General features: G+C 38.3%; 1 protein-coding gene across 1 annotated transcript in view; it reads right to left on the bottom strand.

Moving 5' to 3' along the window:
- The window catches only part of LRRC56 (leucine rich repeat containing 56), a 75,510-nt gene that overhangs the window by 25,912 nt on the left and 32,180 nt on the right, over nt 1-17,418 (bottom strand). The window contains exons 5-6 of the mRNA XM_058156789.1: nt 7,531-7,618; nt 1,753-1,813 (exon numbers count right to left, since the gene is read on the bottom strand). Of these exons, the coding sequence (XP_058012772.1) occupies nt 1,753-1,813; nt 7,531-7,618 (149 nt within the window). The remainder of the gene's footprint in view (nt 1-1,752; nt 1,814-7,530; nt 7,619-17,418) is intronic.

Here is a 17,418-nt window from a genome sequence, read left to right as displayed (position 1 = left end):
CACTCAGGAGGTGACACGAGGCTGGCTCCAGAGGATTATCAACGCTTCTTTGTTGGAAGGGTTTTCCTGCCGCCTTGAAAGAGGCGGTGGTGAGACCCTCCTCAAGAAGCCCTCCTGACCCAGCTATTTTGGGTAACTATCGCCCAGTCTCCAACCTTCGCCGTTGCGAAGGTTGTAGAGAGTGCTGTGGCGCGACAGCTACCCCAATACCTGGATGAAGCCGTCTATCTAGACCTGCTCCAGTCCGCTTTCGACCCGGATACAGCACGGAAACAGCTTTGGTCGCATTGGTGGATGATCTCTGGCGGGCCAGGGACAGGGGTACCTCTGCCCTGGTCCTATTAGATCTCTCAGCGGCTTTTGATACCATCGACCATGGTATCTTGCTGCGCCGGTTGGGGGATTGGGAGTGGAGGCACCGTATCGGTGGTTCTCCTCCCATCTCTCCGACCGTCGCAGACGGTGTTGACAGGGGGCAGAGGTCGGCCGCGAGGTGCCTCACTTGTGGGGTCCCGCAGGGGTCGATTCTCTCGCCCCTGCTGTTCAACATCTATATGAAGCCGCTGGGCGAGATCATCAGTGGCTTCGGGGTGAGATACCAACAGTACGCTGATGACACCCAGCTATACTTTTCCACCCCGGGCCACCCCAAAGAAGTTGTTGAAGTGCTGTCCCGGTGTTTGGAAGCCGTACGGGTCTGGATGGGGAGAAACAGGCTCAAGCTTAATCCCTCCAAGACGGAGTGGCTGTGGATGCCGGCATCCCGATTCAGTCAACTGCAGCCGCGGTTGACTGTTGGAGGCGAGTTATTGGCCCCAAAGGATAGGGTGTGCAACTTAGGTGTCCTCCTGGATGACCGGCTGTCATTTGAAGAGCATTTGACGGCCGTCTCCAGGAGGGCCTTCCACCAGGTCCGCCTGGTTCGGCAGTTGCGCCCCTTCCTTGATCGGGATGCCTTGTGTACAGTCACTCACGCTCGTTACCTCTCGCTGGATTATTGTAATGCTCTCACATGGGGCTCCTTGAAGTGCACTCGGAGGCTTCAGTTAGTCCAGAATGCAGCTGCGGGTGATAGAGGGAGCTTCGCGTAGCTCCCACGTAACACCGCTCCTGCGCAGACTGCACTGGCTACCTGTGGCCTTCCGAGTGCACTTTAAGGTGTTGGTTACGACCTTTAAAGCGCTCCATGGCTTAGGGCCTGGGTACTTACGGGACCGCCTGCTGTTACCATATGCCTCCCACCGACCCGTACGCTCTCACAGAGAGGGACTTCTCAGGGTGCCGTCCGCCAAACAATGTCGGCTGGCGGCCCCCAGAGGAAGGGCCTTCTCTGTGGGGGCTCCCACACTTTGGAACGAGCTTCCCCCAGGCTTACGTCAAATACCTGACCTTCGGACTTTCCGCCGCGAACTGAAGACATACCTTTTTATTCGCGCGGGGCTGGCCTAAATTTTAAATTTTAAATTACATAAATTTTATCGATTTTAAATTTTCTACTAATTTTAAATGGGGTTTGGTTTTATAAATTTTAAGGTTCTAGGCTAATTATAATAAGCTTTTTAATTCGTATTTTAAATTGTATATTGTGGTGTTTTTGTATTTTATTGTTGCCTGTACACTGCCCTGAGTCCTTCGGGAGAAGGGCGGTATAAAAATCAAATAAATAAATAAAAATAAATAAATAAACTTGAATATTACTTCTGACTTAACTTTCTTTCTTTCTTAACTTTCTTTCTAGTTATTATTTCTTACCTCACAGAAGTAAGTATACTTCCATTCAGTTTTAGTTGTTTCAGATTAGGGAGATAAGAACCTGTAAAATCAGGAAAGAAAAATGAATATAAGCAAATATATATGTTGTAATCCTCTCAAATATTTAATTTCAATTATTTTAATTTCAAGTTTGGACATTTGTTCACCATGACATTTGACTGATTTCTGATGTCTTATATTTTTTGACAAAAACATTTCTTACCAAAGTTGCCTAGAAATGATGCATTATATGTCCAACTATATTTTAGGCCACTAGTAACTGACATAAAATATAACATTTTCCCATTACTGAACTTGTTTTTCAGCTCTTTTTAGGATGGTTGTAAAGCACATCACCATGGTTTTAAACAATTCACATGGTCATTAAGTGAACCCTGCAGTTTAGGCAAATCCAGCATATCAACTGAGTGGATTTTTTGCCATATTCTGTGGAAAATGAGAAAAAAGTCACAAATAGTATTTATATGACTGAGGACACTGATCATAACTGATAATAAATGTAAGTCAATCGCCAACTGATCAAAATGGATCATATGACCATGGGAGGGGCTTCTGGCAGTCATAACTCTGACAATGGGTCATAAGTAGCTTTTTTAGCAATAGCAGTAGCAATTCTAAAATGTTTAAAGATTCAGAACTTTAAGCCAATGAATTAATTTTAGACTTATATACTGCTTCACAGCCCACTATAAATGGCTTAGAGAGTCAGCATATTGTTCCCAACAAACTGGGTCCTCATTTTACCAACTTTGGAAGTCAATCTTGAGCCGGTCAGGACGAACTCCTGGAGTGAGAAGTGAGTTAGCCTGCAGTATTACATTCCAACCACTGTACCACCACAGCTCAATATAGCTTAAAACTCCAGTGTATTGGTTGTTAAATGAGCAGTTATTAAACAAAGACTACTTGTAGGTATAACTGCTGTTGTGCTATTTTGTATAAAGAGAAGGAAGGTGAACAAAATAATTCTTAAACATGCAACTTGGCTAACTGCCATGCTGGCTTGGAATCTACTCAACACATCCCTTGAGTCCCATGTTGCGAAAATATATTTGAGGGTTATTGCTTATAGTAAGTAGTAGTTTCATTAGTATTCTCTAAACATTGAAATTATTTAATAACTCTCCTTTTAATGGAAATCCCATGCCAAATCCACTAAAAGTGGCAACTGGGAATTATATTATATTAATGCTGCATTATAATTGTTGAAAGACATCTATAGTTAACTTTTTAAAAAAATTAAATCCTTTCTCTGGGAGTTAGAGATGCCCTCCCCACTTGATCAAAGTGACTTTTTCCCGATATAAAAGTACTTTTTGCTAGAAAGTGTGGTGCACACAACAAAATTAATTCATTGGCTTAGCCTCTGAATCTTTAAACATTTTAGAATATTCCAGAATTTTCAGAAAAAGAGTAGTAACTGAATTACTAGTTAAACTAAATACTTAATTAAAAATATAGATTTTTCAGAAATTTCATCACCCTTCTAATTTTGCTCTTCTAACCCACAGAGTCAACTCCCTTCTTTCTTTTCCTTTCCCTTTCTCCCTCAGTGTCATCTCTGTGGTGTTCGTATTGCCTCAATTTGTATTCTCTCAAGAAAACTGCATCCCCACAATGTGCCACTTGCTACTCATATCTTTCTGTTTTTTTCCTATAAAACCATATCTTGAAATAGGCTATATTATCTTCAGACAAGAAAGTAAGCATGATGCATAATTTGTAGATCACTAATCAAAGAAACTTGTTCATTAGCTATGTTTATACTGCCAGCTTAATGGCCATTATAGAATACTTTATTTTGCCAAGTGCAATTAGACACACAAGGAATTTGTCTCCAGTGCAGTAGCTCTCAGTGTACATGCAAAACAGTGGAATAATCATCATCATAATAATGATACCAAGAAGAGAAGGTAGAAGAAAAGTTGAAAAAGATAATAGTAATACAGCCATTCTACATGGGTAAATATACATAAAACAATACTGTGGAATTAGGTATTCTGGCCTCTGGTGGCTCAACAGACTAATGCAGTCTGTTATTAACACAGCTGCTTGCAATTACTGCAAGTTCAAGTCCCACCAGGCCCAAGGTTGACTCAGCCTTCCATCCTTTATAAGATAGGTAAAATGAGGACCCAGATTGTTGGGGGCAATAAGTTGACTTTGTATATAATATACAAATGGATGAAGACTATTGCTTAACACAATGTAAGCCGTCCTGAGTCTTCGGAGAAGGGCGGGATATAAATTCAAATAATAATAAAAAAATTCAGTAGAGTGATAGCATGAGGCAAAAAAACTGTCTCTGTGTCTAGTTATTTTGGCATGCAATGCCCTATAGCAGCATCCCAAAGGGAGGAATTGAAACAGTTTATGTCCACGAAGTGAGGGTCTGTAGATATTATCTCAACCTGCTTGACATGCTCAATGGAAGGCAGACTGGTTGCAATTATTTTTTTCTGCAGTCCTAACTATCTGTTGACATCTGTATCTGTCCTGTTTGGTTGCTGTACCAAACCAGACAATTATAGAAGTATAAACAACAATTCTTCTGCAGAACTGTTATCAATAGCTCCTGGGGCAGTCTGAGCTTCCTGAGTTGATGCAGAAGAACGTTCTTTGTTGTGCCTTTTTAATGATGGTTCATTCTAATGTTAGATGTTCATTTCAAATCCTGGGAGAGTATAGAATCAGAAAACTTGAAGGACTCTACTGTTGATAATGTGCTGTTGAATATAGTAAGAAGTGGTAAAATAGAAGAGTTCCTCCTAAAATCCACTCTCATCTCTACAGTTTTAAGCATGTTCAGCTCCAGATTGTTCTAGCTACACCACAGGGCATCTATATGCAGACTTGTCTTGAATGAAACCAAAGACTGTTGTATCATCTGCAAACTTTAAAACTTTAACAGATGGATCCATAGAGATGCAGTCATTGGTATAGAGAGGAAAGAGTAATGGAGAGCACAAACAGCCCTCAAGGATACCTGTGCTAATTGTTCGAGTATTCAATGTCATTTTCTCTACCTTCACCTGTTGCTTTCTATCTGTCAGAAAGCTTATAATCTACCTACAAGTAAGGACAGGAACAGCCAGCTGAATCAATAATATGACAGGTCGTGTATATCTAATTGTAACGCTCACTTCTGGCTTATTTTATAGAGAATTTTGTTAAGAACTTTTCTTGTCAACTAGTTCCATTATATTTTCAGTATCTGCTTGCTTTCTTGATACCAGCTAGTTTATATAAAAAATAGAAGTGCTGATAAAGTCTGTTTGTTTATTTGCTCTGTTTCAAGTACACACAATCAACAAATCAGCAAGCCCTTCAGGATACACCCCTAGCAATTCAGTATGTAAAAGGATAGGCTCACTTCAATCCATCCACTGACAAACCTACATGGACAAACAGCATTTCAAATTCCCCCTCAGACATGAGGAAATTTAATTGTAGAACTCCTCTGACAAGTCCTATTTGCCTTACACTTGTTGGCTCAGTAAACTTTTAGCATCAAATAAGCAACTCTTTTGCAGATTAAGGCATCCTTAATAACTCCTCAAATTGCCTTCATAACTGAAAAGAACTAAAGACATTTAATCTACTTTTGATCCATTTTTAAATATTTTACTTTTAGTAGATTATACTGTTTCGACATGTAGTAAACTATGGATCACATATAACAAATCAAACAATTTACAATTAAAATAAAAACATCATTACAGTTTATCTTAAAACAGTAATTCTCAAATTATAGTCCACAGAACACAGATAATCTGCAGATCAGCACCAGGTGGTAACCAGATTGATTGTGAATCAGCTTGTTTGCAGAAACAGATGAATAGCTGAAAAAACATGGTTCATTAATATATACGCTGCTACTTGTATTATCATCTGTGAGTATTAATATTCAGAAAGATTACAATAGGTACAAGCCTTGAGGGCAACTATGAGTCCACATATGCTGGACTAAGTAACATGATCTCACACAATAAATCCAAAAAGTGGAAATAACAACAACGAATATCTAAAAATAGAATTTCATTGGTTGGAAGTCCACTTGCTCCTGACCACTTCATAGTGAAGAAAATTCTGGACCAGCAAGTTTGTATAGAGAGTGGTTGTTAAGATATTGCATAAAATAAAATACATAAAATAAATTACATTTTTTTTACAAAAAATAAACCAAGTGGTTACTAAAGGCTCTATATTGTATCATTTTTGTTATACAATTTAGTTTTTTTTTCTTCTCCAAAAAGTTTTTATTTTTTTAAAATTTATACATATCATTATGTAGATGGTGTGGTGTTTGGGTATCATACATTTCAATACAGATAAACATATTCATAATTATTACATTTCATTTTCCTTATTCCATTATTTACCCCATCTTTTACACACAATTTTTATTTTCATATAAATATTAATAAGTATGCAATAACATCTAAACTGATATGCTTTAACGTCCACCGTATTATCTTTTGTTATAATTTCAATAGTATAACCCTCAAGTAGAAAAAATACAAAATTGCCCGTCTCTTTTCTTTTTTCCTGTACACCATATTTCACCCAATTTTACAATACTTTCCTGTTTTTTCTCCTCCCTCTCTTCCCTTCCCCTTTCTTTCTCTCTACTTCCCTCCTTTCTTCTCCTCTTTTTCCCTCTACTTCCCTCTCTCCTTCTCCTCTGCCCTCTCTATTTCCCCTCTCTTCTTCTCCACTTCCCTCTCCTTTCCGCTCTCTACCCTTACTTTTCTCCCCTCCTCTCCTACTCCTTTCCACTCCACTCCATTTCTCTCTCTCTTTTCATTGTTGTATATAATATTCCCAATACCTACCAGATATGGTGTATTTTCCAATTAATATCTCTTTCAACTATAACTGTACAACTTCTTAAAATTACATTCAAAAATAAAAGAGACTTAATCACTTAAACATGTGTTAATAATAATAATAATAATAATAATAATAATAATAATAATAATAATAATAATAATAATAATAATATCATAATATTGATTAATCATATTAATAATTTTACACACATCATCATGTTATGCAATTTAGTTTAAAAGGGTCTTTAAAATGGAACTCTGAAACATTCTGTGGCAAAATGTAAGAATTCAGAAAATCTGAAGGGAGAATGCTTTTTCACAGAACTTCAATGGGTCATGATTTTCTACAAGTATTTGCTTATTTTTATCATTGTAATTTCACTTATGATAGGATTATATGAGCCCTTTCTAGGACATAACTAATACTAGGGAAAATGTTCCATTGGGTCAGTTCTAAAAAAATGAATTTATAAAATAAATTTCAAATATTTTCCCTTACTTGATAGATGTGTATTTTTTATTTCTAGAAATGATCACGTTCACTTTCTATCATTACGCTTTTTTTACTCAGATAAGACCACAGCTTCAGACATAAAATCAATTTAGTGAATTTTCCAAAGGTAATATTAAATACAACTATTGGTTCATTTATGGTTCTTACTTGTTAGTTTTATTTATTTTTAACCCACCTTTTTATTTTTATAATAACTCAAGGTGACAAAAACACTTAATAAGCTTCCTCCTATTTTCTCCACAACTATCCTGTGAGGTTAGTTGGGCTGAGAAAAAATAACAGATGAGTTTCCCAATGTTATTTTTAAGGGAATACTTTTTAAAATTAATGCTTTTAATATTGAGATATATTCTTTATGCTGATTGAATGAAAGGTTTGAATAATCTTAGACAGAATAAAAATTTATCTCACCAAAATTTCCCAGACTATTCTCTCTGGTGTTTACACGCATCTCGAGGGCCTTCAGTTGCCACAGATCATCTAGCCCTGTCAATGCTTTCTGCAATAATAAACAAAAAGATAAATATATACTATGGATCCACTATCACAGTACTTCAAGAAACAACTCTCATCCTAAAATTTATTTGGAAACAGAAAATTTAGGAAGTCAAATATTAGTTTTGAATTCTAATTCCTGCATTAACTTTTAATATAATACAAGAAGGCAGATATGTCTATGTAATACCAAATATATTATTAAAGAAAACAACTGCTCTATAGTCATGCTGCTTGGGTAAAGGCTAAATTTCCTAGCAATATGAGAATTTAAAAATACAGAATAAAATTAAACAAAACATGTACAAAATTATTTACAATTAAATACCTGGCAAAAGAAATGCTACTATTTCACCAGTAATAGAAATAAAAGCTACTTCTTTAATTATAATAATTGCTAGTAGGAGTATCTAGGACAGTGGTTCTCAACCTGTGGGTCAGGACCCTGTTGGGGGTCGAATGATGATTTGCCAGGGGTCGCCTAAGACCATCGGAAATATGGGAAGTATACTTGCGAGTTGAAGAATCGCGCTCCAATGGTTGACTCCACAAGCCAGGCTCTTCAAATTGCTAGCCGAATTCGGCTTCAGGCGCGATGAATTAAAAAAGAGAGAAATCTTTGCTCTGATGTCTCCCTCTCAAGCCAGCTGCAATCACTCCCAATCGCTAGCCTAATCTGGCTTCAGGCGTGATAAACTTAATAGGGGAGGAGTCTCCGCTTTAATGCCTCCGTCCTCAAGGCAATCGCAAGCAGTTCAGATTGCTAGCCAATACGGCTTCAAGCGCGATAAATTCAAAACGAAAATTTTTTTATGGTTGGGGTCGCCACATCGTGGGGAATTGTATTAAAGGGGTCGCCACATCGTGGGGAATTGTATTAAAGGGGTCGCAGCACTATAAAGGTTGAGAACCACTGATCTAGGACAAAAAATCATATTGAAGAAAGTTGGGTGGAGAAAGAAACATTATCTCTTTCTTTTTGCCATTATTTATGTACATAACTAAAAGGAATATTTATCCACATATACATACACTTTGCTAAAATTCTAACAGCAAAACCATATATGAAAATAATAATAAAATATTTAAAATGTACAAATTACACGGCTGAGTTCTTAGAATGTAATAACCACACAACTATTTCACAACAGCTTTTTTAAAAAAATGTTAATATTTTATCTCCAAGTAAATATTAGAACAGGGATCCCCAACCCCCGAGCTGCAGCCCACTAATGAAACCGAGCTGTAAGAAGTGGGCAAGGTTGCACATAGCTCCAATTGTGTAAGTAGTGGGGCTCGCAGTCATATGCAAAGCTCCATTTGCATGAGGGTTGAGTGCTCGCACCTGCCGCTCATGCAAATGGAGCTGTGAGCACAAGCATGTGCCCCTGCTCCTTGCATGGAACCATCTGGTCTCCCACCAGCTGGTCCACTAAGCCAGAAAGGTTGGGACTACGTTATAACTTACTGCAAAGTTTTCAAGTTATGTGCATTTTTGAATTGCTAATTCGTTTTCTAGTCAGATGTGTAGCCATGAAGTTTTCTACTTCAGTAAAGTTTGGCAGTTTCAAAGTTTATGATACCGGTATTTATCTTTCAGGTGATTGCTCTAAAAAGAAGTGTACTTGTAATTGTAATTATACTGCTTGTTGCTCAACATTTCCAACATCCCAATAAAAATATTTTTTTCTCCACATATCAATGATTTTATTTTCTTTAATTGCAGTATTCAGATCTCATATATTAATTTATTTTTTCTTCATTTTAAGTAATAGACCTTAAACAGTTGTGCAGATTAAGAATACTGGGTGAATATGCTAATTTTTATTATACTTCTTTGCATAGGACTTTTTTTTCCTGGAAAACACGTCAGTTTCTTGCAGTTGCTTGAAACACTCTTACACACTCTGTCCAAATATTTATATAACTAAATAAGTAATGAATCTCCTCCAATCATTCATATGCTATACAACAGCCAATAAATTATTTTATACATCTGCACTGAAAGCATAATAAGCATATTTCCTGAAAAGTAAGTCCTACTGTCAGATAACTCTATTTTGCGTTGCTGTGTAAGCCAGTTTTTATAATATCAAGCCATGATATAAAAAAATCCTTCTAGAGTATATGGCTAATAATTGGAAATAGGGAATGTCAGCGTTCCAGAAACAACCCTTCCCTAATTAAAAACTCTGAAGCAAGCATTTCTCAAAGTTTTTTTTAAAATAGTTGGTATACTGGCACATCTGGGAAAACCCGAAGCTGAGAGGTTTTTTTTTACTGTTACATGGATAAGGCAATAAGAAGACAATCTGTAAGGTTTAGATCTCTATTTTTGCTATTCCTCAGTCAAACATCTTATCCAGTTTAAACTTTGTTTTGTGTTATACACCAAGAAATGCACCCAGCATTAGAAATCATAACACACTTATGTAAGACAATTTAGTGTTTTAGCAGTAGCCACAAAAAAGCATCCAACGCACACCAGCAAGAGAAGAAACCTGAATGTTCAGGGATTAACAGGTCTGGGATAGAAAATAATTGAAAACTTGAGTTCTATTATCTCATGTGGAACTGGTGCATAATTCAAGATCTTCCTCGATACTTGACTCCCTGTGGCCAGGAGGGTCTTTGCACATAATCATTTGTGTTTATTTTACCCATGAAACACCTCTACTTTGCGAGCTGCACTGGTTACCAATGGGGCTTGGGATGCAAAAAGATTCCATCTCCATTCCATGTGTATCTTGCTCCTTTTCTTGCCATCTTTATTAATTTTAAATCAATTTTTAATATTTATTATTTCAATATTTTAATGTTTTATCTTGTTGCTTTTGCTTGGTTATAAGCCTTCTAGAGTCATCTCTAGGTGAGACGGGTGGCGTATAATAAATAAATACAATATATTGATTATCGCCTCTAAAACCCTTCACAGTTTAGGATCCAAGTATATATGGGACTATCACTTCCTTATTCTTTCTATTGACATGGTTGGTTTTCTCCAACTCTCATCCATACAGCAATGCCTTCTTGCAAGTCCAAGGAAATATAGCTTTTCTCTGTGGCGGTGTCTGCCCTATGGAACAGCATTCCTCTAAAACTCACTACTTTTGCAAATCTTTAAAGATTTAGCTTTTCCAACAAGCTTTGGCGAGAAGAACTGGTTATGAATTATTTCTTGCTGTTAAATTGAATTTGTGTCTAACAGTTGTTCAGTTTGTTTTGTTCTTCCTCAATTAGCTATTAATTTCCAGTGTTTATTCTGTTTTAATTCTAGTACATGATACATACCTTAAATTCCCTTTGTGATTAAAGTAGCATACAAATTAATTAAATGCACAAATAAATACATACAATCTCACTTCACCCCTGGAAATGGCAACTGGGTGTTGGCAACAGCAACAGAGAGTGCTGTCATCTAATTCTTTCAGAATGAAGCAGGAAAAGTATATAATGTTTTTTGATCATTAGCATGACTAATATGTTTTACCTAGAAAGCATCCTAGCAAGGATTTATATTGTCAGCACACTCAGAGTATGCCACAACTCTTAAAATGAAATCTAGTTCCAGGGGTCAGCAATCTCCCTCCATTGGTCTTCATGATTTGGGTTCAGATCAACCAGCGTGATCCGGCTCTGTGTTACATTCCAATTAAAATTTGTTTCCAGCATCCAACATTCCCATTTCAGTTTTCATCAGCAACAATAATCAATCAATATAATAACAATAGGCTTTATTTCTAAATTGCTTTTGTGTTATTGACCCCCAACTATTTATCTTATAGCAGATGGCCTTCGTCTCTTACTGGATAATCTGTCCTTGATTTCTTACAACTTCCATCAATTAAAATCATAGTTGCACTGCCGCCATCCTGTCTAATTGTGACTTGTGGATTGCATATGCTGAGCTCAATAGCACTCTTCTTTTTTCCCCAGAAAGCTTCACCAATTATCTATTTTTGTACTTGTTCAGTTTGCCTGTGGCCTCCCTGTCAAATTCATTTACTTTTATTACCTAAAAATAAGTCTCTGCCAAGAGGGAAAAGGAAGTGATTTTAAATAATGGATATGGCGTGCCAATAAAAATGTTGTTTTTCCTTACTGAAGATTGCAGAGCACAGTTAACTGTATATACCCAAGCTTCCAACAGCAAACTAGGCAAATTATACTGACAGAAAAACATTAATATTTTTTATTGAGGGAGAATAATAATAATAATAATAATTTAATTTGTATACCGCCCTTCTCCCGGAGGACTCAGGGCGGTGAACAGGCAGATAAAATAAAAACGATACATTTCAATAAAAACAATATTTAAAAAACTTATTCCAATAGCCTAAATTTAAAATACAATACGAAATATAAAATAAACCCCAATAAAATCCATATTTAAAACCCTATTAAGCCAGTCCTGCTCGAAAGAATAGATATGTTTTAAGCTCGCGGCGAAAGGTCCGGAGGTCTGGAAGTTGTCGAAGTCCTGGGGGAAGCTCATTCCAGAGGGTAGGTGCCCCCACAGAGAAGGCTCTCCTGGGGTCGCCAGCCTGCACTGTCTGGCTGACGGCACCCTGAGGAGGCCCTCTCTATGAGAGCGCATCGGTTGGTGGGAGGCATGTGGTAACAGAAGGCGGTCCCAAGATATCCCGTCCTATACCATGGAGCGCTTTAAAGGTGGTAACCAACACCTTGAAGTGCACTCGAAAACCACAGGTAGCCAGTGCAGCCTCGCAGGATCGGTGTTATATGGGAGCCACAGTGGCTCCTCTATCACCCGCTGGCTGCATTCTGAACTAACTGAAGTCTCCGGGTGCACCTCAAGGGGAGCCCCATGTAGAGAGCGTTACAGTAGTCCAGGCGAGAAGTGACGAGGGCATGAGTGACCGTGCATAAGGCATCCCGGTCTAGAAAGGGGCGCAACTGGCGGACCAGGCGAACCTGGTAAAAAGCTCTCCTGGAGACGGTCGCCAAATGATCTTCAAAGGACAACCGTCCATCCAGGAGAACCCCCAAATTGCGCACCCTCTCCATTGGGGCCAATGATTCACCCCCAACAGTCAGCCGCGGTTGCAGCTGACTGTACCGGGATGCCGGCATCCACAGCCACTCAGTCTTGGAGGAGAAAAGGAACAGAAGGGAGGTACAAAATATATTGAAATCACTAATTCAATTATTGCATGTTAGTTATGAGAAAAATGTATTACTATTATTATCATTAAATTTTAAAGGCATATTTTGTATTAATAAGCTAAATGCCATCAGCAATGGAAATAATTTAGCCAGTTTGTGCTAGTCAGTTTCAGCACAACGCCTTCATAGGGTTACTGTTGCAGGAAAAGAAATTAGAGAGGAGGTATGCTAACTTGTGCTCTGAAAGAAAAAGCAGGATATGCTGTACATTTATCAAATAAAATAACGTATCATTAGATGATGGAAAAAATGCCATGACTGAGTTCCATGGAAGACAAGAAGCTATAAGAGTGAATAGATTCTGATAACTGGAAATCCTAACAATGTCATACTTTGCAACCCATATTGTTCCTGATCATTTGCTATGCTGATATGATGGGTCTGGGACTCCGTCAGTGTATGATGGTCACTATCTTAATATCCAATTTAAATAAGCGCATGAATAAGGAATCTTTTTTGCAGGTAGGGGCTACATTTTTAAAGTCTGTATGGGACACAAATTATTAATTTTAAAATTGTTTTGAAAACAGTATTTTCACAAAATGTTTAGAACTGCTCAGCAAATCACTGATGTCCCAGTTTAGCTACTGTTACGTGGACAGTCTGAATGCTCAGCATTTGGTTCATAATGGGATTCCTTTTGTTCCAGAAAATACAAGAAAAGAGATGAAAGCAGAAGGAAACAGTGGCAAAACAATGCAGCTAGGTGAGTGATGAGTTGGAAGGTTACATGCATGACATCTGACATTTGATTTAGAACATAATTCAGTAAATAATTGTAGTAGTTATAGGCATAGGAGGCAGAACGTAATGGAAATTCTGAACAGCATTCCCCACACTCTGGATCCCTTAAATTGCACTTTTTAAAACCAGAAATTTATTTTAAATATATTTGCTTAAGAAATTGGAATAATATAAAAAGGTTGTCAGTTTAATAAAGATGTTGACTATATCATTTCATTTATTTTAGCATTTTTCCACACCTGCATTCCTACTGGCTTCCTAAGCAACAAGTTTATTTACTTTTCATCAACAGATACAAGGGGAAAAAGTTTTCATCTATATATCAAACTTCATTTTTTTAAAATAAAGAGAATTTTCCCAATTATGTGCCTTAAAAAAGAAGGCAAAGGATTTCCCAAATTCCTTTCCCACAGAGAAAACTACATATTGGCTTGTTGTGCTTGATTCACAACAAAGTACAAGCTATCAACTAAGTACTCTACTGCCAAGGACATGAACTGCACCTTAGGCTTTTTCAGGCTTTAATTAGTTAACCAAATAAAAAATGCATGATACAAAAGAATTAAAAAAAATCATGATGAACTTTAGCCTCATTCTCATCAAAGAGAATGCAGCACTATTGTTTTACCAACATAAAACATTTAAATATTAAAAGAATATGAACGTTTATAAATTTGCTGAACAGAGACAATCACCCACAAGAGAAATTCTGAAAGAACACTAAACGAGCTCAAACACATTGCAGCAACTTTGAACATCACAAAAAGGAAATAGAATATCTATATAACACCTTCCAATAAAATGGATATCCACGCAACTTTATCATAAAGTGCACGACCACTTAATCCACTACAACACAAATGGCACAAGCTATAAAAAGGATAACATTACCACACATCAAAATCATTTCAGAAACAACCAGCAGTCATTTATAACCACATGGCATCACTGTAGCACACAAAGCAACTCAAGCCTTCCAAAACACCTTAAGTAACCCCAAAGACCCAGGATTCCCAGAAGAAAAAACAGGAGTCAGGTACAATATGTAGTGTAATGACTATAACAGCCATTATGGGAGGACGACTTCCGGTATCCGGTGGCAACGGACGTCTGGAAGGCTTCTCCTGCCTCCAGTGTCCGAATCCGGCCGCCGCCGAGGCCCTTAGGGGCCAGGTGTTCCGAAAAGGACACCTGCCGCACGGACGGCTCGCCAGGGGTCTCCCAGCCGATATACAGGACTGGGGGGACCGATGCTGGCGCGTCCTAGGCTCGGCGGGGTTCGGAGGCCACAGGCCGCGGCCATTATTTTGGTCGTCGCCTGGGCCGCTGTGCTCGGTGACACCGGGGCTTTGGATTTATAATTGCAGCAGCCTGGTGGTGAACAGGGAACGGAGAAGAATTGAGGAATGAAGAAGGGAAGGGGATATCGGCAAATGTGAGTGGAGTACTCCGGAGTGCGGGGGGGTTTTTTCTCCCCTGCGACTGGAAGGAGTACGAATCACTTTGGAGAGAGGAGAACTTAAAATAACAAGATTACCGGTTTTGTGGAGCTCTGGAGAAAGAGGTGATGGAGAAATTTAGGAGGGAGGGTTTGAGGCCCCCCCTCCCTCTGGGGAACAATGGTGGCGTCCAGCTTCCGCCTTCACTATGAGAATCTTGATGACATCACTTCCCTTCGGCTTCCTGGTTGACTAACTGTACTCTGGACTCGTTGCTCCTGTGAGTGCCCCCTGGTGGATCCGGAGGAAATTATAAGGATACTGTGCTTGCCTGAGGATTTTAAAAATTTTTTTTTTTTAAATGGCAAAAGGTCAGAGACCAACTGCTGGAGAAATGGAGAGAATTCTGGAAAAGTTATCTAATATGGACAAGAAACTGGATGAAATAAGAGCAGAAATTGTGACTATCCAAAAGGATTTAAAGGATACTCAACAAGTCTCAGCAGAAAATAAGCAGAAAGTGGAAGGTCTGGAGGGTGAGATGCGGGCAGTGCAGAAAAGAGGGGAGACGACAAGCAATGCTGTGCTTGGACTACAGATGGATAAAATGTCTTATTTTCTTAGGTTTCAAAATTTGGAAGAAGTGGACCAAGAAGACTTGAGAGATGTTGTGACTAAACTGTTGGGAGAATTTCTTGGGAGAGGTGTTGATTTTATGAATTGGGATGTGGATCGAGTTTATAGAGTTAATTCACAATATGCACGCACGCATGCAGTTCCTAGAGAGGTTCATGTCAAATTTGTGAAAAGAGAGACGAGAGATGAAATTCTTAGAAAACATAGGAGTGGGGCACTGACTTATAGGGGCAGGGAGATAGCCATTCTGAGGCAGATTCCCAGACAGGTACGTGAAATGAGAAAGAAATATTATTTTTTATCAAGCAAATTGTACCAGAAGGGAGTGGGCTTCAGATGGCTGATGCCAGAGGGATTGATGATTTTCCGGGAGGGCATTACGAAAAAAATTAGTACAATTGCGGAGGCTGCGGCCTACGTGGAGGAACACAAAGCCCTCCTGGATTTAGATGACCCAGGAATTGAAGAAGGGGAGGTTATAGACCATGGGGCGGAGGCGGCTGCCGCTGTTGCGGCCCTGGAGTTGGGTCAGGCTGAACCCAGAGTTCTGAGATCCAAAACTAGGAAGTGACAAAGATATTTGGTATTGTGTTGGTTTTCCTTATTCTCTTTCGTATGATATTCTGATTATTCTTGACCCTTCCTTATTGTGTAAGATTGAAACTTAGCTACTTCGTATCACCTGCTTGCCACATGGCTGTTGTATGTGTTTAAAATTTTGAGTAAAATTCTTATCATGTATAAGAAAAATGAAAATTTACCATACCTGATATGTATTTGCATAAATTTTTTTTGACCAATAAAAACTTTTTTTATAAAAAAAAAAAAAAAAAAAAAAACAGCCATTATGTAGGATAAACAGGCAGAACTCTACAAGAGGGCATCGATGAATACCAATTAGCAGTTTAGAAGATATAATGAAAACTCCCTAATCACACAACATTTAAACTCAGTTAACCATAATTTCAGTTGGGAAACTGTGAGCATCCTAGACCAAGTTAAGTCCAAAACACTAGAGAATTCCTGGAAGCTTAGCACTCAGACAAATCAGCCATCAACTGGGACACAGAGATAAACAATATCTACATATCATTCAAAAGAGCCAATCAAAAAACTAAATAAGAAACCTAAAGACCAAAACACCTCCTCTTCAGGAATCAATATCCAGAAAGGCAAAGATTGATCGAGGATTAATTACCAGGCCAACAATCAAGCAATAAACAATACTCCAATCAAGGACAAACAAATGAACAGTAAACAACAGCCCAATCAAGGAACTACCAAGAAAAATCCCACCAACATTATAACTCCCACTTGTATATAAACTCCACCCCTCCTATCACTGATGATATTACCTAGTTGGGTAATGAAACATTTGCAAGAAAAGTGTCTATGGAGATTCTCAGTCATCCTGGTCATGGTTGTCCCAAAGGTGCTTTTTCAGAAGGCAACTGGACTTTTTTATTTTTCTTTGAAGACATGTTGCTTCTCTTCCAAGAAGCAAGAACCTATCCAGAGCTGAAAAAGCGTCTTGGATGAGAAGTAAAACGACTTCAAAGAAAAACCTAGAAAGTCCAGTTGCTTCTTGAAAAAGCATGTTTGGGACGATCTGCAAGCAAACAACCAAGCTCAGAGAGAACAAAAATCCTACTGAAAAAACAGTTGCTTGGATCCAGCAAGAGCTTGTTGCTAGTGAAGAAGTTGTGACTAAAAAGAGTTTGTTGGCTGAAATGGGAGGAGGAAATGTTAATTATCCATTTCTGTTCATTCTGCAATCCTCAACATCATCCTAAAATGT

This window comes from Ahaetulla prasina, chromosome 1 (genome assembly GCF_028640845.1).
Source record: "Ahaetulla prasina isolate Xishuangbanna chromosome 1, ASM2864084v1, whole genome shotgun sequence".
Lineage (NCBI taxonomy): Eukaryota > Metazoa > Chordata > Lepidosauria > Squamata > Colubridae > Ahaetulla > Ahaetulla prasina.
Note: the sequence above shows the minus strand (reverse complement) of the source record. Positions and strands in the feature narration are given on the sequence as shown.